The 20,732-nt window shown below is 42.6% G+C and overlaps 1 protein-coding gene across 12 annotated transcripts in view; it reads right to left on the reverse strand.

Moving 5' to 3' along the window:
- RREB1 (ras responsive element binding protein 1) overlaps window positions 1-20,732 on the reverse strand; it is a 126,325-nt gene that overhangs the window by 48,832 nt on the left and 56,761 nt on the right. For all 12 annotated transcript variants that reach the window (XR_012659059.1, XM_075084094.1, XM_075084086.1 and 9 more), the window contains 4 exons: window positions 19,982-20,101; window positions 18,444-18,646; window positions 13,759-13,848; window positions 12,228-12,391 (listed from right to left, as the gene is read on the reverse strand). Coding sequence is in view for 11 of the 12 variants with exons in the window: in XM_075084090.1 (XP_074940191.1) it covers window positions 12,228-12,391; window positions 13,759-13,848; window positions 18,444-18,646; window positions 19,982-20,101 (577 nt within the window). In the remaining variant the exon portion in view is untranslated. The remainder of the gene's footprint in view (window positions 1-12,227; window positions 12,392-13,758; window positions 13,849-18,443; window positions 18,647-19,981; window positions 20,102-20,732) is intronic.

Genomic DNA, 20,732 nt, shown 5'->3' on the forward strand with positions numbered 1-20,732 from the left:
CTTCTACGCCTTTCTTCCTTGAGACCTTTCACTTACATTGCTATCTTCAAATAAAGGTAATTCTCTCCAAAGAATGAAAAAATAAGTTTTCAATAATTTACAGGAAAGAAAAAGCACGTCTATCACTCAGAACATGACCAAACATCTGGTTTTAAAAAAAAAAAAAAGGCTCCCTTGACTAACTTTGTGCATAGAATGAAAAAAGGCTCAGAGAGTAAGAGAAGTCAGTCTTCAAAATTACACTGATGACACCTCTTCTGAGAGACTTCTGGGTCACATCATCTTTGTCACTGTTTTTGTTTCATTCTGTGTAACAAACGGTACTTCAGCCCAAATTGTCTAGAAATGTAGGAAAACACAGGGAACTCTTCATAGCTTCTGCCATTTGACATGCACAGGTATTACATCCTAAACAAACACAAAATGAAGCAGCAGCATTTTTAGGAGCAATTAGTTCATATACTGCTGCTAACCCCCTCAAGAGTCTCGTGAATATGACTGGAACTTAAGTCAAAAGTACAGTAACAGTATACCTTTGGGTTAAAGAGTTTAGTCAGTTGTTTGTTTGTTAAAACATGTAGAGAATCTGTATTGACAATGCATTTCCAGTGCTAATTACCAACATCACCCACGTAAGAGAGCAATCCACTCAGCCCTTGCCAGTTGTAATCACAGGAACCAGAAAGATGCAGGTAATTTTGCAAATCAGACACAATCTGTACTTGGACAAGTTTCTGTTTGTCTTCTCTTCTTGACTTGTTTGCTATTTGTATCCTCAAAAAAACCCAAAAATGACCCAAAAAGCCCTCAGACATGCATGCACACTTCACAGCAAGTCAAGATACATTCAAATACCAAAAGCCCAACCATTTGGGAAATGCCCTCTTACAACTGCAGAGCAATCTCAAAACAAATTTCAAGTACCACCAAATATTCTAGTGGTAACCAGTGTTGAACACTAGCATCGGATAAACAAAACAAAGCTGAAGAGCAAGAAGTCTCCATGGCTATGCTAGTAAGAAAGCCATTGCAATGCACACAGTGAAAGAGCAGGGTGGGGCAAATGGGTCCCAAGAAGGATCAGATTGGGAAGCACTGACTCATTTTAGCCACATGTCTGCAACCAGGCACAGCAGGAGATCCCCCAGCTAGTCCTTCCCACAGCACCCAGGCGCTGCAGTCTTGCTGGCGCAGCGGCACGTCCCATTATCCTCACAGAGGCCCCGGCACTTATTAGCTCTGTCTATCAGGGCTAACACAGCCCCGGAGAGCCTCCCCACATAGCAGCATGTGGTGGCATGCAGGTGTAGCAGCCCTCTTGGTGTCCCCCCGGGAACTGCTGCAGCCCAAGGTGCCGCACAGATGTGCCGTAAGCATCCCCCCAAGTTCAGTGCGGGCTGCTGTGCTGTCTATCTCCCTGTGCAATGAGGTTCTCCCAGCAAAGCAAAAATAGCCTTACAGTGGGGCACCAGACAGCATCATTAGGATGACATGAGCATTATTATTTAGATCCACCAAGACTAACTGGGTGCGCTAAGGCTGCAAAAGCCACCTGTGATTACATTCAAATGACAGATTAGAAATCCCTTTTCAGTGCTACCAGGACAGTCTGCAAGGTTAACCAGTGCCATGCAGCTGCCAATACATGATACCTAAGGATATATGATACACACACATGCACACAAAGCATTTTGTATTTTTATCCTAGAGTAAAATTTTGCTTTGCTGTGAATAAAGGCAAGTTGTAAGCATGAGTGAGAGGAAAGATACCAATCTACACATCCAAAAAGGGGGGGTACCATTTCTGAATAATTACGCTGTATTCACATTTAAGCAACTACTTGCTACGCAGAATCAGCAAGTTCAAACAGGCTGAGATTGATACAACTGCATTCCCAGCTTGGCTCAAAGTTACTCCTGTTCCTTACCAGCAGCGCTGTCAGAACACCTCAAAGGGAAAAAGGGAGACAAATATTTGCCTGATGATGCTGTGACAGGGAAGTGATTCAAACCATGCTTCCAAAGCAAAGCTTCCCAAAGGACAGCAAAAGAAAGCATTCATTTGCAGTTCGCATCAGCCCTTGCATAAGGGAGGGCGAAAGAGTGGGGAAATGCAGCGTGAGATTCCCAGTATCACTTCACCAAACTATCTGCCCACAGTTTGCACTGAATTCAGAGCAGACCTAAATTAACAATGCCAAATACTGCAAGGAGACTTCCAAGCCATATGAAACTCTTTCATAAGGTACAGTGTTAAACAAGATCCTTCTGAGGCCTCTGTACCTTCCTTAAGCTTGGAGACAAAAGTTTATTAACAACAGTAAAATTAAGCAGGAATAAGATTTTTAAAAGTGTGCCTAAAACCTGGCCTGGGACATTCTGAACTGCTGTTTTCTTTCATCTTTTTGGAAATTTGTGGTTTCCAGGCACATCCTTTAGTTATCATGGTATATAACCTTAGCCAATGACTTCATTGCTGATTTTTCAGGAAACTTCATGTTTAAAGAAAACAAGTGTTATTAGGCAATTAAAGCAGTTTTAAATTTTAGCATCAGGAAAAAAAGGGAGAGGGGGTGGAGAGAGAGAGAGAGGAAATCAGAAAAAGGATGTCAGAAAGGGAAAAAATTTTATCCTTAAGAGCAAAGATGGTTGAAGAAGTCCTAGGTATGTCCTGCCTCCCCCTGCAAAACTGCACCCCTTCACCAACCAAGCAAATACAAGCCCCAGCTACTTCCCAGAACCAGGCAAAGCCCTCATGCAGTTGCTTCCTTCTCACACTCCACTGTTGAGCAATCCTGATGGCACACAGCACAACTTGCTGCGTCACACAGCTCATGGAGGAAAAAATAGATGGCCACAGCAATGCTGGGGATGCTGCACAGATGGAGTAGAATACCTCCCCCTGGCACACACACACATGCATGCAAGCAAGGAAGCGGCACTAGATAAGAGTAGCACATCTCTGTTTAAGCAGGGTGTCGTCGTTTCCCCGCATCACCCCGATATCAGCAGTCACCAAGTAACTCGAGGGGCAAGGAAGTGAGGGGTTATCACTGCACACACTCAAGTTGTGCAAACTTTTCCCAGCGCTAAGGACAGCATCCTAGCAGAAGAGGCTCCACGTGCTCAGCCCATTTCCTCTCCTGTTCCTGAACATGTGGTCCTCCTTCCTCACAAGCAGTGATCTCACAGCATTCCCCCACTGAGCAGAGAAGCACTAGGAAAAGGTTTCACGTCTTGTTACATGTCTGTTTAGTCAAACACAGTAGCTGGAAAGAGAAGTCCCTGCATGACCTGTGCTACTTTACAGAAGTCTGGGACCTTTTGCCCTCAAGTGAATGAATTTTGGTGCAGTCCATAAGCAGTACGTATTGCTGTACTCTCTTTACCCTCAGTTTGAAACTGTCAAAAAAGACGACACATTGAGGTGGCTTGATGTCAAAAATGAGCCGCCCAGAAGTTGTACACCTCCTGTTTCCACATGAAGGACTGGAGAGCTGACTCCAAGGATTTACCAAAAACATGGCTGAGAGTGTTCAGCAACCTTCAGCTAAGAAAGCAGCCTGAAGTACTCAGCATATCTATAGATGCCCTCAAGAAACAGAAAGCAGTATTTGCATATTGTGTGCTATCTACCAGTTGTATAATGGCACTACTACTTTATAGACTGCCTCTTTGCCTAAGCTGTGTGCATCATGGAGGTGAGCATCATGGCTCAAAAACCTGAGTGAAAGGCCCTGGCTAAGTCCAAATGCCAAGATTCCCCTCATGTTTTTTTGGTTTTTGTTTTTGTTTTTTTTTTCAGCTAAAGAAGTTTCCCCAAATGCTGACAATCTACTGTTAACAAATAGCCTATTTTTAAAAGAGGGGAGAAAAGAAAGAGGAAAAAACCTGCTGACCCTGAGAGGGGGTATGTTCTGCAGTTTGCTGGTTCCAACATGCTGAACTAGAACAGGTTGAGCAGGTTAGATACTGGGGGGAGAAAACATAAAGCTGGAAAACATACATTAAAGGTGGAATGACAGCAACCACAAATGCAGTTTGAGATAGACTTTTTCCTCATTCTCATCAGTACTTGGCCCAGGAGTCTTTTCAGGCAACAGGAGGAACAGAGTGAACACATTCATTAGAGAAGCGATACAAGTATTTCTGACGTGCATGCACAACAGGCTGAGCAAAGATTACCTTAACATACAAACTCTCCCAGCAAACTTTCTCACCACCAGCATTTTCTACACAGAATCACCGAACCAAAGTACAATCTAGAAGACAAACCACCAACTGAAATGCCAGCAAAACAACACGTTACTTGTTAACCTTGGGAGCTAACATCTCTGCAAGAATCACCTTAATGTCAGGCTTATGGCAAAGGAATAAAAGCACCTCAACTCCCTGCAAAGATTGCCTGGATTTTCTAGTGCTTGTTAAGTTAAGGCTTGTATTTATTTTGTACCTCTTCAAGGTGAGAAGGGGAGGTAACATCCCTGAGAATACTAAACCTTCAGAGGAGGTGATGTTCCTGAAAGGGTACTTATGCGGAAAGATCAAGGTCTCATGCTGCCATGTGCTCTGCGACTAGAGTCTAATCTGTCAAGTGGCTTGCGCTCATTTGAACTGTGACATGGGTAACAAAGCAGCACTAAGCTACGCTCAATATGCTCTGTTATACGGAGATTTATGTTATTGCCTGTGAGGAGGGTGGTATTACTCTGCTGCATCAGACCACCTTCCCCTCGGCACAAGTTGCACCAGGAACTTAAACATATGGAGCACAGCGTGTCCCCTTTTTTTGCCTGCAGAAAACCAAAACATAAAAATCCACAACCTTACAAAGCACAAGATCAGACTTAGCTATTACTTAAAGGCAACACAAACAAAATCTAGGACTGAAAAGCACACTGAAGTCTTTCTTATATTTACGTACTGAAGAGCTCTGGAGATGGAAGTATAACGTTCCTCATTGTGTACGCTTCGGTTCTCAAGAACAATGGAGCTAATTAAGGTCAGCGTATAAATCTTAACTCTGCACTTCCTTGCTTCGCTTGATTCTAATCAGATCTCAGCATTCGTGTTTTTGTGTTAACTTCCTTTGCTGTTCTTTAATGATAACTGAAGGGGGATACTGTCCAAGGCTACAAGCAGTAACATCTGAAATCATGGCATCTCCTTTTGGCTTTTACAGCTCACAAAGGTACTGTGGCACAAAGGCTCCTTCAGTGTCTCTTACTGCTCATGATATCCACAGAGGGGTTTTTTTGAGCACTCTATTAAGTGTCATGTGAATTAAATAAAAGTTTATATAAAGTCTTTACAAAAGATGACCAATCTACTCAGTAACAGTGAGACAGACAAAGGTTTCTGCCTGGGACCATTAAAAATATGGTAGTCTTTAATCCTCATCAAAAACAGAGAGAAACAGACTCTTACTGCTACACTGTTGTTGAAAAAGCCTGACCTTTTGTTTCTTTCTTTCTTTCTTTCTTTCTTTCTTTTCTTTCTTTCTTTTCTTTCTTTCTTTCCTTCTTTCTTCAAAACATGGGGATCCTAGCAGAATACCAAACATTTACTCTGGATATATCAACTGACAGGAGAAAGACCAAAAAAAAACCTTCTCTCCAGCTGTTTTCCCATCCTTATTCAGAAAATCTATTAGCAAAAATGTAAGAAACATTTTTTAATTGCAAAGAAAACCAAAACAGTTATCACATCTCACTTGTCCCCTACAACTACAGTTATCAATTACTAGAAGTAGAAATTAGTCCTTTGTGTTCATTATCCCTGCTCAAGAATTAGGGCACTTGCATTTGCTGAAGCTTATCTTTCACTAGCATGCTGACAGCGATTAAATCATCCCCCACGTATAAGGAATGGATTTGAAAGCCTGTAATACACCCTGCTTCTTCACATTTAAGAGCACAACCTACCAATTGCTGCACTGAAATAAAAGCTGAAATAAAATGACCAAAGAGACATTTCTATTCTGCAAAATGGTAAGAGGTAGCCTTTTCACATGCATGAAGTGTCAATCATTTTCTGAGTGATGAGTTCCTTGGCTATTTGTTTTTAGTGTCCAGATCTTACATGTTCAGTTTTTCAAAGCTACCCAGTGTTTAACACCAAATTTCCACTTGGTCATCTTTGCAAACCACCAGAAACCAAACCCAGTTGTAATAAGGCAGCTCCCCTCCTCTTCTGGAAATAAAAAAATCCCATCATCACATTTGGTTATGCTCTGCCTCCAAAAACTCCCATCTTAACCAAATGCCAGACTGCACGTGCTAGACTGCAGAGATCCTATTTGTACTTAGAAGCTGGTCATTGTTATTGCACTGCACCCTACAAAGCACACACAACGTACTGGAAGTGGGCCAATGCCATAAATAACACAGGAGCAATTCACAGGTGGAATGCAGGGAGAGGATGGATTCAGCCAGATCTTGAGGACATGCTGCCTATTGGATATTTGCAAAGTCACAGGCAGCCTGTACGCATGCCTGCCCAAGAAACACAGATCCACATTAAAGAGAGCAGGGAAATCATTAAAGCGTATGCATCTCAACCCCTGTGCCTTTATGAGGATCCAACCAGTACGTTACAATCTTCACAAAGTGTATGCTCTTCATTTGCCAGCAAAGATAGCCGGCTAAATCATAAAAATTGACAGGTTACCCTCCAGCACGTGTGTTTTCTATCTTTCTCAAAAAAACTCATTCAGCAACATATACACACACATAAAGTATTGTTTAAAAAAGACTTAATTTGAACATCAGAATAGTACCATACCCTGATAACAAAAACATCTGTCTCCACAGCGCATTAAAAAGAGAAGTTTGGGAAAACTATCTAGCACTGAAAATAAGACTAAGAATGAATATGCCTTCTTAATTAAAAGAAGAAATACCTTCTTTGACGGGACCCTTTGTAAGCATGCTTCAAAGCATAGCTTCTGCGATCCAGATCTTCCAATTTGAGTTTCAAAGACTTCTGCATGTGGTTATTGCATGTGGTGTTTCGCATGTGCCAAAAAAAAAAAATTTAAAAATCCCCAAACTTTGAGACCTGTTCCTGAGATGGTGCATAAACAGCCTACAAGTACATAAGTAGGATGTAAATTAAAAAACATTATGAAGAATTTTGCTAGGTTTGGACTAAGGAGCGGATGGAGAGAAGGAAGGTAGATACCCGTGACGTTTTGGTTTCCTATGAAACGTTTCAGTTAGTTTGCATTACCACACTTACATGGACAGCCTGGTGAACATCAGCCATCGACAGTGCAGCTTCGTTTACCAAACTGGGAAAGCTGTGGCTGAAATACATATATTATCCCTTTAGCCTTTTCAGACTTGCCACAGAGCCTTTAATAGCTACCCGCTGGAAACTGGCAGGAAGGTCATTTCTCACCTGCCTTCTGGCATTTATATCCTATTAACATTTTCAAGTTGCATGGAGAGCATGTCTTTGGCAGGGAGGAAAATGTGATTTTAAAGTGATAAGCACAGACCATCCTCAGTCACAGATATGGAAAAGGAGCCGTTGGCAAAGTCTCCTACCTCCAAAGGAAATGCTTTTGGAGCAAGTGGAGGCATCGCCCTTCCCCCTGAAGCCTGATGCATGTTCCACTGGAATGCAACACCGTAAGTCAAGCAAAGTCTTTTCTCTACCTCAGGGTCCCTTGCTAAAGCTTACAAACCACCACTAAAACTCACCGCAGCAGCCTAACTCCTCTGTCTGCATTTTGGGGAGATGCAGCAGCGGAGATGGAATAAGAGGCTTGCAACATCCTATTTGGTGGCAGAGTCTAGACCCAAAAGGGCTCCTCAGAGTTGGCACTATTCATAGATAAACTCCATTGAGAGCTACCATGACAGTACAGATGAAAGACCTTTGGAAAGCCTTTAGTAATTGCAACTTATGGATTGGAGACACTACTTTGGAAAACCCCAGCTCTTCCAGAGCTACAGAAAACTCTTATACACACACCCCCTCCTTCCATGTAGTTTATGCTCCTGCTAGAGATCTGAGAACATTAAAATTCCATTTACTGTGACTGTAGTCACAGTGACATAGTGTCCGTGTCTCTAGCGTAAAAGTGCAAGGATTCGCATATCCTAAACTGCAGATTTTCTTACGTACTGATCCTTGCAGCACCATTCCAGTTAAAGGAATTTTGAATCAAAATTACTGTGATCTAACTCCTTCCTCCAAATTCCTAAAGGCCCCAAGAAAACAACCCCTCAAGCTCTCCAGTCAGTCCCTGATGCTAGAAGACTTGATATTTCCAGGAAGACTTGCTCTTTCCAGTACTGGTCAAAAAGAAATCTCTGTAAAAAACTCAGCATTGTCTCCAGCTCTCCTCCTCCAGAGCAGTTCCAGTTCCTGATACCAGACACTGATGGATCTCCCAGTTATCACACCATACTGCAACAACCCTCCCCAGACAGTCGGAAGAATGAGAAGATGAGCTTTTTGCACTGGACATTGAGCACTCTCCAGAGACCTTTGCTCTCTCCAACAGCAACTGTCCCCACAGAAAGCTCAGGCCACTCCTGAGCAGTCTGGCAGCTGTAAGACAGTTTTCTGAGATGCCTGGGCTCATGGTTCCCTGTTGAAAATCCTGGCCAAGAGTCACCCTGGTCTGAAAAGGAAGTTGGTTTTAAGCTCTTTTTCTGAATGGTACCGCACAAGAGAACCTTCTCCCTCCACCCTGTCTGCTGTGCCCATTCAACTTGACTTGTTGGCAAGGAGCCAATGAGCACAACAAAAAGAAACTGGACTTTATGGGAGAGACTATGACTCATTTACAAATGAAGTGTTGCATGTATTGTGGAAGTCAGGAAAGGCAGCATCAATTTAACAGGTAAAGAGTACACACAACACCCCAACATAACTAGACATATCCAGAGAAGAGATGGGCAGGAAGGAGTGTTCCCACTCCACAAAAAGTCTGGCTATTGCAAAAACGTTTTGCTCACATGCAAAAGAAGAGCAAATAAGAGTTCTGGAGGGTCTTTTCCTCCCTTCACTTAATAAACTGAGGGAAAAATTACTTTCTATGGAAAAGATGGGCACTTGGGAGTATAACAACACTGATGTTTTCTAACCCAAAAAAGCAACGAAAACCCCTTCCCTCCTCTGCTCAGCTGAATGTCTAATGACCTGGCTGCTATGAGGTGGAAAAATGGATCAGAAATTTCATCCTCTGACGGAACAGTAATAAGCCCTCCTATGGCACAATATTTCCCTTGACAAAACCATTTTGTTGCATTTTTTCCCCTAAAAGGTCTTTTAAAAGTCTGGATTTAAAAAATAGTATAGACAGCTACATAAGAGCCAGAACGAGGCAGAGGGGGAGAAAGAGAAGACAGGATGTACGTAGCATATGCCTATGCACTTTTTGCCCCTGTTCAGATACTGGCAGACTAACTTATCCCTCACTCCTCTCTCGTACACCAAGCTGATTTGATGTAAATGAAGTAATACTTGGGAAGGCTCCTGCAGGACCTTCACAAGCTGTGTTGATTCTTTAGCAGCACATTCACAACTTCCTGCTAAGCCTACAACTTCTCTCTCCGACCCCATACTCCGTGCGATGCTCTAGGGATACCACCGTGCTGGCTACTGGGGCACGTTAGAAATCTTATTCACTGTTTGGGCATGTATCTGTCGCTACTTAAGATATCGTAGCACAAAAAGAGCTAAAAATAAAGGAACTGTGCTCAAAAGCACAGAAAGATGGACTTGTATTATCATCCAGCTGGCGCAGAAGACAGACGTGGCACCACCACAAGCAAGGCCTGTGGGAGCTGCACACAAGTCAGGACCTGGCAAGCAGGTCCTTGCTCCGGGATCCTGAGGCAGAAGCAGTTTTGAATGTGATATGAGAGGCATTCAGCCACAGCACTGGCATGCCAGTGGACCTGATGCTACAGCTAAGTTTGAGATGCCTATGAAAGAATTTACTTCACACCGTCTTAGACTAGAAATACCTGTTTCAGAAGGAGGTACCCAGTGGGCAAAATGAACATCTTCCTGTGAGGGTGTCATAGCACCAGATAACAAATTTAATTTCACTTTGCATTTATCCTCATCTGCCTACTTGCACATTGATGCTTTCCACTTCAGCAACAGGATTCACTATTACAGTCTACTATAGCAGCAAGAAAAAGTTACTCACTGCAAAAAACTGGTGGCACAGTCCTGCCAACCACAACCCTCCTTTAGCAAAACTAGCCTGTTTCAGTATGCTAAGGACCCTGCCTGTGCCAGGTCTGGGGTCACTTGTTGCAGTGCCACCAAGCTCAGTAACAGGTTTCTGCAGTGTCCCAGCGAGCTGCTGTGGTGCAGGCTTACAGAAGGAGTTACAGACCAGACAGGAACCTATCAGATGGAACGAACTTTTAACAGGAAGATTTTCCCTTGCATGAACTTGGGCCCTTCCTATTGCAGTCAGCAAACACAGCACTCCCTCCTGGTAACTTCAAGCAACTCCTCCTTAAGAGAAAAATTTAAAACCAAACAATCCTCTCAGCAGAAGGTTCTGATCTGTACTGACTTCTTTCAGGCAAGTCAGTGAGCCTGGCAATTCTGGCAAATTTGCTACTAAAGCATGGTAAGAGTTGCTATACAGGGAAACCTGCATAACCAAAGTGACTACATCAACATCTGATAGGCCTGGAGTCAAGTCTCAGGGGAAGCTTCAGGGAAGCTCCTGGGAGAGGACAAGGAGATGCCTAGTGAGCAGAAAGCCAAACAAATCCCACAAGCAGTCCTTCAGCAGGCAGCCCAGGCCTAGGGCCTGAACACAAGTGTCTGACCACCCCAGAATCGCAGCACTGGAATACACCCTTGGATGCTGACAGTGGCATCAGCTGCAACTCAGCAGCTGCCCTGCCTTCCTCATGGCAGACAGAGTAATGACCCAGTCTGGCAAACATGTGGCTTGCAACACCTCTGGTCAGATGAGTCAGACGTGTGATTTATTCCATGCCCAAGGCCAGTATCTCCTCTGAACATCTTTGTGTCTTTCCCTTCTCATCTTAGGTCTCTCTCCAACTCTCTCCAGTTCCAACCAAGTATAAGTTAAATAAATACGGAATTACAAAACTGCATTCCCTCCCATTTCTCCTCTGTTTTCACGTAACCGGTTAACCTGGACAATATGATGCAGAAGAGGTAAAGCTGGAAGCAGCTATTGCTTCCTTTGTGTGGCATTATGTTATCTTTCCTATTGTCACCGAAATCACCCTTTTCATTCCACCTATAGCACACTGCTTGGAAAATGACTGGTAATAATCAAGGAAACAAGATCTCTTCCCTCCCACACAAAACCAGTCTGTAACCATCACTCTTGTCACTTTGCTTACAAGCTATATTCCTCTCCCCCACCTGCCCTGCAGTTTCTTTGTAGGTTGTAAACTCTTTGATATGGGGACTGAAGCTATGTGGGAATTCACTCACGACGTCTTAATCAGCTCTGAGGTGTCCCACCCATGCAAATAAATGAATACTGAATCGGGGGATGAGAGAGGGAAGGAACATCCATGTGATTTAACATTTTGTTTCCCCAGTTAACAATTGTACATATTGCTACATCCCTAAGAAGGAAACTACATGAAATACGTTCAGCAACTTGGGTTACAGAGAATTTTCTGGATCTATAGAGCAGTAAGTTGTCTGCAGCACAAGCAAGTACTGATGTGTGTATTTAAAAACAAGATCAATTATTCTGAAGAGGCATCTTCATGACAGCACTTGGATACCTAACTATATAACATACAACACCACCACAGATGTTCTAATCTTGCATCCACAACTCTGAAGCTACAAAACTAGAAGCTCCTATATAGCTTGACTATGTATTTTTGTCCTCTGAAAAAAATCCAAAAATCCATCCCATTTGTCAAGATGATAACAATAACAGTAACAATAACAATAATGATACTAAAAACAAAACAAAACAAAAAAAATACTCTGGATATCCATAACAACTCTTGATAGTATGTGAATAGAGCTAGCAGATCTTTCTCAATTCTGACTTCCTCCCACAACTTAAGCATCCTAGTAGTTGTAGTGTGTATGTGTGTCATGCCATACTTGTAGATCACAGATGGTCCACATTTTCTGCCCAAGTAAGTGTCCTTAGTCAACTTGCAAGTCCTTCCAAGGAAACAAAACAGCCCCCTATCCTGTAATCTTTTCCAAACTCCTGGGTCACGATCAGCACTCACCTGTGCATGTTTCCATTGGTGGTGAAGGACTGTCCACATACTGAACATTTATAAGGCCTTTCACCTGAGTGCACCAGCATGTGGCGATCAAGGGAGCTCGCTGAGCTCAGAGACTTTCCACAGATGCTGCAGGAATGGTCTGTCCCTCCAGTGTCAGTGTTATGCTAGAGAAAGCAACGATTTTTTTTTTCATTGAATGTCCCTTCTGAATTGCCAGTAAAATATTAGCGAGAACTTTAAACATCTTAAAAGCAGCTTTAAAGAGCCACTCGGCACAACACCTTACATTCAGGTGTGCCCTGTATATACCTCTCCTCCCCACCCTCCCCCCTCAACTCCACCCCCACCCTTCATTTTTATCTCCTTAATCCACCAGCACAAGTAGCTGTTTCATACAGCCTGCAATGCCTGCCACATGCAGCATTTCTGCTAGGTGTGCAGCAGAAGGGAATAGAAAGGTATCCAGCAACAACCGATCAGACAAAGGGTACCTTGAGATACTTTAAGCTGTGCAGTAGTTTGGGGTTGGGTGAGTGGTAAGGGGGAAACAGAAGGAGGATGTAATTACGAACTTCATGGCAGAAGAAAGACACTTAAAAACAAATACTCATTAAAGATATTAATTTGAAACTGACTGCGTAGTAAGAAAACAGAAGTAAACAGCTTCTGAATTTACATGCTGACTTCTATGGTGGTAAGAATGCATTACGGGGTCAAAATATAGCCATTAGCTACTGTGCTATATGTACCACTCTTGCTCTCTCACATTCAGAAACTTCACATACCAAAAAAACCCCAAAACCACCAACCAAAAAAAAAACCCCAAAAATCCAGGAGAGTAAGGGAAAAAAAGGTAATGGTTAGAATACAGGAGGGAAAACTGAAGTAATAAGTATCTAGTGGACTCACAGTGGTGAACCACAACCCTAGCATCCAAAGCAGAACCTTCAGACACAGAAAAGGCCAAACTTCCTTATAAAGTATGCATATATTTCAAGAGAAGCAAGAAGAGGCCTGTAGCTGACAAAGAAGTGCATCATCTATTTTAAAAAGTGTATTTTTAATTCTGCCTCCTAAAATTGCTATACTCTGTGAAGGACTGGTAGGTGGTTCTATACTGAGAAGGTTTAAAAATTATGTCTTCCTGCTTATTAATTTGCATGACAAGTAAAGGGATCTGTACTCAAACAGGATAAGAAAACAGGACTTATGCCTCATGATGGAAGTGTTTTTCTAGATCCTTGGGACACCTTAAGCTATGCAGAACAGGACATATGTCCTTGTTAGAGCCACTGCAGAAGGGGAGTGTTGGGGAAGGAAGGGAGGAAAATTACCCACCTCAGGGTTGGGTTCACATTTTTTTTTAAAGAAAATACAGGGGGAAGGCTAAAATAAAAGCAAAACAATTGAATAAAGTTATAATGAAGCATTTCTGGTTTGCACATGGAAATATTTTTCACCATTGCAAAATGAACGCTGGCAAACCAGACACTCTTAAAAGTAAAAAATCAAGAGGTAGTACTCCACATACCTGACGAATGTGCATAGTTAGCTGGTGCTGTGTAGTGCAAATCTTTTCACACAGAGGACAGGTATAGGAAGACTTCTCATCTTTTGTTTCCTGTGAACAAAGCAAAACAAAATAATCAGAAGGAATATCAATATAGAAGAACTCAAAAGTTGTTACTACTGGGGATGGAAAAAACACAATCCATCCTAAGTACAAAAGGCCACTGCTAGCAGAACAACTTGCACGTATACATTTATCAGCCTGATAGGTCCCTCAGGGAAGTTTCAGAAACTTCTGAATTTATAAAGAGGGGCCATTTCAACTACTGCAGAAGTACAGCAGCTGTTTTAACAGCACACGGATACTCAGCAGTAGCAGTTTAGGACAGGAAGCGAAGGCAATTATTGCGACCAGCTCAAACTGTCAAGAGGAATTTAGGTGAGCAGAAAGTAATTACTGGAACACCACTGAAATACGTGGGCAAATGCCACTAATCTTCCCAAAAGATCTTTAACAAGCGCAAGTCGTCAGGACTTCAGGTTTTTTACCCCATCTTGATGGCAAGGCACTAGCTTGGCGCTCTTTTCTAGGGGCTGTATGTTCTGCTCCATGGCTGACTCAGAAGGAAGAGCAGCATTTACTGAATCACCAACCCATTTCCCTGAGCATCCTGTGTTTCTCCTGGAAGCATCCCATCCAGGCACACTGGCCAGGCCCAACCCTTCTGAAGCTTGCAAGATCTGATGAGATCATAGCGAGAAAGAGGTGACAATGCAGGAGTGTACGTGACTCAAAAAGAACACATTATGAACCCGGTTATTCTCCACCCAGGTGAGAATCAGGAGTAGCCGTGGTCAAACCATGAGTACAAACAATTAAGGCGACCAGAGAGCTCAGCCTGATTTAAGTATGCCCCTGAGACACTGAGCAAAGCCGCCACTCTTTCAGCCCAGGATGAAATGGCATTCTTGCAGGAACCAAAGGCGTTTGCCTGAATAGTGTGCAAGGATGGCTACTGCATGACATAAAGGGTATTTTCACCACCTGACTAAGAAACCCCAGCACGGCTTCTGCACCAATGCCTGTATGTTAAAAGGAAGATGATCTGGCACTGAAAATTAAACCTCATTTTTCTGTAGAATGATGCAAATCTTCACCAGCTAGATAGATCCACTGCCTGTTACCTACACTTCTGGTGACAAAAGAGTACAAAAACCATCTCTGCGTGACCAATAGGGAAGTATAATATTTATGCCAAAAGGACATGTTCTACTGAATCCCTTTGCTGGTTATTTTAAGTATCATTAGTAAAACCACGAAAACAAGCAAAAAAGAAAACCCATCCTCAGTCGCTCTTTAGTCAGGAGGGAGCTGATGGTTATCTCTGCATTTCTTCTCTCCTCACAGTTCTTCTCCCCCGTGGCCCTCCCAAAAGTCATCAACTGATTGTCAGACACAAGCATTTCTGGAGAACACTGAGAATGACTAACCGAAGCCTCTGTGACAAATTATCTGCAATGTTAGGAGGAAAGGTGCTGACACTGTGTTAGACAAAAGGTTTTTTAAGTCTCAGTAAAGGAATATCCCCTCCTAGATGATTTGGGGAACCATTCTGGAGAGTCCCCCATTAAAAATCTAACACTGTGTTTTCAAAAACCGGGCCATGATAATTTTCTATTAACTTCAGTGACCCGTGGATTTGGATGAAGAGCTACTTTCCCATTCTGCATGAAGTAAAAACTTGTGACCTTCTAAAAGTATCAGGACTGCAAGGATTAGGTTCTCTCACTCCTCCCTACTGTTTCTCTTGTACAACTTTTTCTAACTGTATTTCAGGGCTCTCTATTCTAAAGCTAATCAATGTAGGCCATGCATATGGGCCAAGGCCTAACATCCTATTTCACAAAACATTAGAAAGCAAGCAAACAAGGCTGCCGCTATGAAGTCTGAACACCCCAAGAAAATTAGAACACATAATCCCAGTGCCCCCCCCCTTTATATACAAACATACAATCCACATACAAGCATTCCATCCTACTTATACAACTTTAATTCTATGATATGCAACCTGTCTGTGGAGTAATGTTCAGCTCCAATTATACTGCAACCCTGTTAAAGTTGGCTCAGGACAGAGAACAAACACACTGTGCCGTGAGGAAAATGCCTGCAGCTGTGCTGACAGTTTAGATGGTGTTTAATCCCCAGGGTATTTCTGGGAAATTATCAACCTACTATTTTTTTTTTTTTCACACAGCCCCCCTTTAATGAGTGCTGCAGTTCTACATGATGCACTTGATTGTTTCAAAGCCTGCTTTCTAGACTGCCTGCTCTTCTAATCAACAAATTAACAGAAGATAGAGTAATTACTGGTTCACCTTGAAGCAAAGATCAGAAACACACTATAGCTCAGCCAGAGCTGATTAGTATTGAATCTGGGGTTTATTATTAACTAAAACCCAAACTTTCTCCAGTGGTCACACAGGGTACATGCTGCATACCATAACACAGCTCAAGCAAATCCAGGGTAGCTACAACAGGAATGCTGTTGATTGACCCAATCCAGACCAAAAAACATTAGCATCCCTACTGTAAAAGCACCCCCACTCACAAATTTAAAACATAGCACTCAGCTACCCCACCAGAGCCAGGCTGGTGAAAACACACTTCCTGAACTGTGAGATAAAATTAGCAGCTAATTTGTTAGCTACTCTGCCTTTAGTAAGTCAACCTGGCATGACTGCTCTGCATTTAACTGATGGCAAATGCTTCTGGAGTTGTGCATTAGGTCTATTTGTGTTTTCTCCAGCTCAAGAAACACCTTTGTCACACTTTATTTTCTCCAAAAGCAAAGCAAATGAGAAACTAAAATGGATGCTGCTTCATGTGAGAACGTGGTTATTAGACTATGAGCAGCCTAGAGCCAAGATAAAGTCAGCATTACAAAGAGAACCATAGACCTCGGGACAAAGGTCCAGGGCAAAATGTTTCGCTGCCAACTCATGGGAAACAGCAGTCAGACCCAGAAAACTAGCTAACTCTTATTATTCTTGAAATTATAATAAGGGGCACATTCTGACCAGAATCTGAGATCTGTGCACTGCTACACACTGAAACAATTCAGTGCTTTCATTCTGCTATGCTGAAAGTGGAAATTCACCATATTAGAGGTTACTAACCAGATTGATACCCACTTAATATTTCACATCTCACTTCTATTTTCTCAGTAATGTAGCCATTTGCCCCTCTAGTGATAATTATCTTTCAGCCTAAAAACAAATAGGCTATTTACTATGTTTTCAATGTATTTGTTTATTTTTATGCTGTAAGAATCCCTCTTAATCCTGTCACATTTACTCTCGAGCTTCCTTTGATTCGATGCCCATCGAAATATCAGGTGGAATAAAGGTCACTAACGCTAATAAACTTCCCTGAAGCCAAACCACATGGTGTACCGACGGACAGCTGTGTAATAGCACTGCCACTGAGACTAGTCTTAACTTCAGTGCGTTACTCCACACGATGAAATCAAGGAACCAGGGCAGCCCTAAGTGGGAATATTGCAAATAAACCTTAAAGCCAGGTGCTAGACAATATGATCCCACAAACACTGTTGCCAGTATACTGCCCAGGCTCTTAATTTAAGAACATTCATTTACAGTTAATGGCTTCTGACTCCTTTCAAGCAAAAAAATCCAAGACAAGTCGTAAGTCTCAACTGGGCAGCTACTCAGCAAGCTATTAATAAACTACTATAGGAACATCACATGAGTTATGCCTTTCAATCTTTCTGGTCCCTGTTACATCTTGATCATTTACAAATTCTCCATGCTTCACTACGAGCTCCAAAGCCAAACTGACACATGGTTTTGCAGTATTTCTTGCTGTTCTGCAGCACACTCATTGGTAGGGCTTGGCCCAGCAGGGCCAGAAAAACATGGATATATATAATCACAGCTTTAACTGATAGGACTCTCCTTTCACTTGTTTAGATCAATATTGCTATCAGTTGGTGCCATCAACTGGTAAATGGAAAAAACCTGATAAAAGCTACATATATTTGCTCTGCAAGATTTGTACAAAGCATTCTGCAATAGCTCTTCATGGTTTTATTAACAATGAAGTAAGGGCACCTTACACCACACACATGTGAACTGAACGCCCTGATGGATGTTTTGTTCTAGCACCATCTTCAACCTTAAATCACTCGGATCTTCCCCAGGGACAGCTGCACACCTCATGAGGGGTCCCACAGAATGGCGAAGCCAAGCCCCATGCCACACTAATCTGCTCCTCTCTGAGCTATTTCTTTTCACCTAGTTTCATGAAATGAACTGCTGCCCCAACAGATTATGTGAATGCGAGAGCCTAGAAAAAGGATGCAGCAGGGAAGAAGTGGCAATTCTTAGGTGTCTTTGTCACTGCCATTGGCATCTGCTAGACCAGCTCGCCACTGCATGACATTGGAGCTTGTGCTCCAATGTTCTACATGCGAATCCAAGCAATCAGACCCCTTCGAGTCCCAGTTTTCTAAAGTTATGTTCTGGAGAGCTACCAGAAAACATACACATAGAGGAGCAATGGCAGAGGCAAGAAATACCCACTGAGGAAAGAAAGGCAACACAATCAAAGAAACATGATTATGCCTTATCACTTCCCATGCAGATGCTTCTCTCCCCTTCATCCTCCCTGCATTTGGATTTATGTACCTGGTTCCTCCTGCCAATCCGATTTGGTGCAGGAGACTTTGAGGGGGATTTGATATTTTGAGAGTTCCCGCCATTTTCAGCAATCTTCCCCACATTCATCACCGCTGACATCATGGCGTCAATGGAGGACAAGTCAGCTCCGTCCAAACTGTTTGGTGAACTTGGTGATACCTTGTAGCTGTTTAAGCTTTCCAGCTGCTTCTCTGGAATTAAAAACAAAACACACATAGGAGTTGCTAGGCCATCTTAAAAAAAAACAAAACACAGTATTTTCAGCTGCCTGTAACTCGCATCACACTCTGCTGGATCATCATGCAGTACAGGCAACAACCCATAATAACCGGAGTCCTTGTAACTGGAAAAGTTTCTTATATTGGAACACATAGGACAAGGGGTACCTTTCTTCTCATAGGATGTTCACATTATATTAATTTTCAAGCTTAATTCAGTATGGGGCTTATAGAGTGATTTACCTTAAAGTTTCTTGCTGTAAAATGGTATTATTCATGGCACCTTGTGATCACCATGAACTAGTAGAGCAGTACTGATGAATGCATGCTCTGGCAAGCACAATCATTCAAGCAAGCACGTGCTCTGAGTGGAAGTGCACTATCATGGCATTAGTAACACAGTGTAGGGTACTGGGTTCTCATTCTAGCATAGCTTAAGTGAGCTGTGTACAGAATAAGCTAAATTAGCAAAAATCCAACCAAAACAAAGCACCAAATCCCCCCAAATTCCTCTACTGCCACAGCTGGCATCTATGTAGATATTTTATTCCTTTTGGTCTACCATATGTGTTACATCCATGATTAATGCCACAGCTAAAGCTGTTCAGATTCAGACTTCTCCATCACATTCTGCATGTAGCAGGAATGCGTCCATCTCAGATACCAAATTCAAAACGCACCTAAAATCTCATCTCTGGTTTCTCAACATAAAGACATGTCAAACACACAGCTAAGGCCTTCCACTTTCCTCTTTCCAAGTTTGGAAAGGAAAATGCTTTCAAATTAAACACTCCTTTCCCCCAAAAGAAGTCTCCCAAACAAACAGGAACACCCTGCAAGTCTATTGCTCTGTCACCTCTGGTGCAGAGCACAGAACCTTAATGCGTGTTGTGAGAAAGTCACTGTAACACAAGAGGATGTGAGGGTGAACAAGGAGGAACATGTTTGTTTGTGAACATTTGATCTCTGCATAATACTGTCTTTGGATGATGTCTGAGCATTATAAACAGGTGGTTTTTTGAGGCTAAGTAATGTGCTGCCAAGTTACTGGGAGCCAAAAGAATCTTAGTTTGGGGCCCTGTAGTGGTAGTCGAGTATTTATGTGCCCATGCTTCTGCTCAACTTATTTTATTCTTTTCAGACAGATAAAAGTTAGGGATGGGGAAAGAAATGCATGCATCAGTGCTTCTGCTCTATGTATCTTACGCTCTTCACACAGATAAGGGCTATGGATGGGTAAGAAATGCTTCCACAACCCTTCATCAATGCTCTAATTTAGAGTCACACTGAGCTAGCCAAATCAGTTACCTTCATTTTTATCCCCCAATTGACTGTGGCTCTCTTCTTGGTTGCCGGTCTCCTCACTTAGTGTAGTATGTATAGTAGCGTCTGGCTCTTCAGCCTCTTCTTCAGCAGCACCCTCTAGCACTATGTGAGGGAAAAGGGAAAAAGAGAAAGGGAGTAAGTTTTTCTGAAAGCCATTTTAGCAAAATAATACTACAGCCCTTTAGTTTGAGGGCTCCCCTGACTGGTATGTAGGTCTGACAACAGAAGCGCATAAACAGTGCCAGTGCAGTCCAATGCCCACTCACACAAGTGGCTGGGCACTGGGCTGGGAGATGCTGCTGCCTCTGCCAGCGGTGAAACCTGGGCAAATGAAGAGAGGAAACCCTTACTGGCTTGGTCCCCAGTTCAGCCAGCAAAAAAAGAGGAGGAAGGAGAGAAGACAGCAAGCTAGCGTATCACTGACGGTTGTGACATTTTGTTTGGAAGCTGGAAAAATATTCTGCAGCTAGAGAATGTAAGTAATTCAATTTAATACACACATTTCTCCCCCCTTCTCTTCTCAGAGGATTAACATTTACTCCATGAATTCATGGTGACCTTTTTCTTCCTTCTAGCAGCGGTGACATGACTACTGAGGTTTCTGGAAGCATTCGGCACATTCCTCACACCCATTGCCCAAGGTTTCCAGATGAGTTGAACACGTAAGCAACCATCATGTGTACCAACAGATTTTCTCCACACCCCTTTCTGAAACCACAAACTTATCATGCTA

Source organism: Phalacrocorax aristotelis, chromosome 2 (genome assembly GCF_949628215.1).
Source record: "Phalacrocorax aristotelis chromosome 2, bGulAri2.1, whole genome shotgun sequence".
In the NCBI taxonomy this organism is placed as follows: domain Eukaryota; kingdom Metazoa; phylum Chordata; class Aves; order Suliformes; family Phalacrocoracidae; genus Phalacrocorax; species Phalacrocorax aristotelis.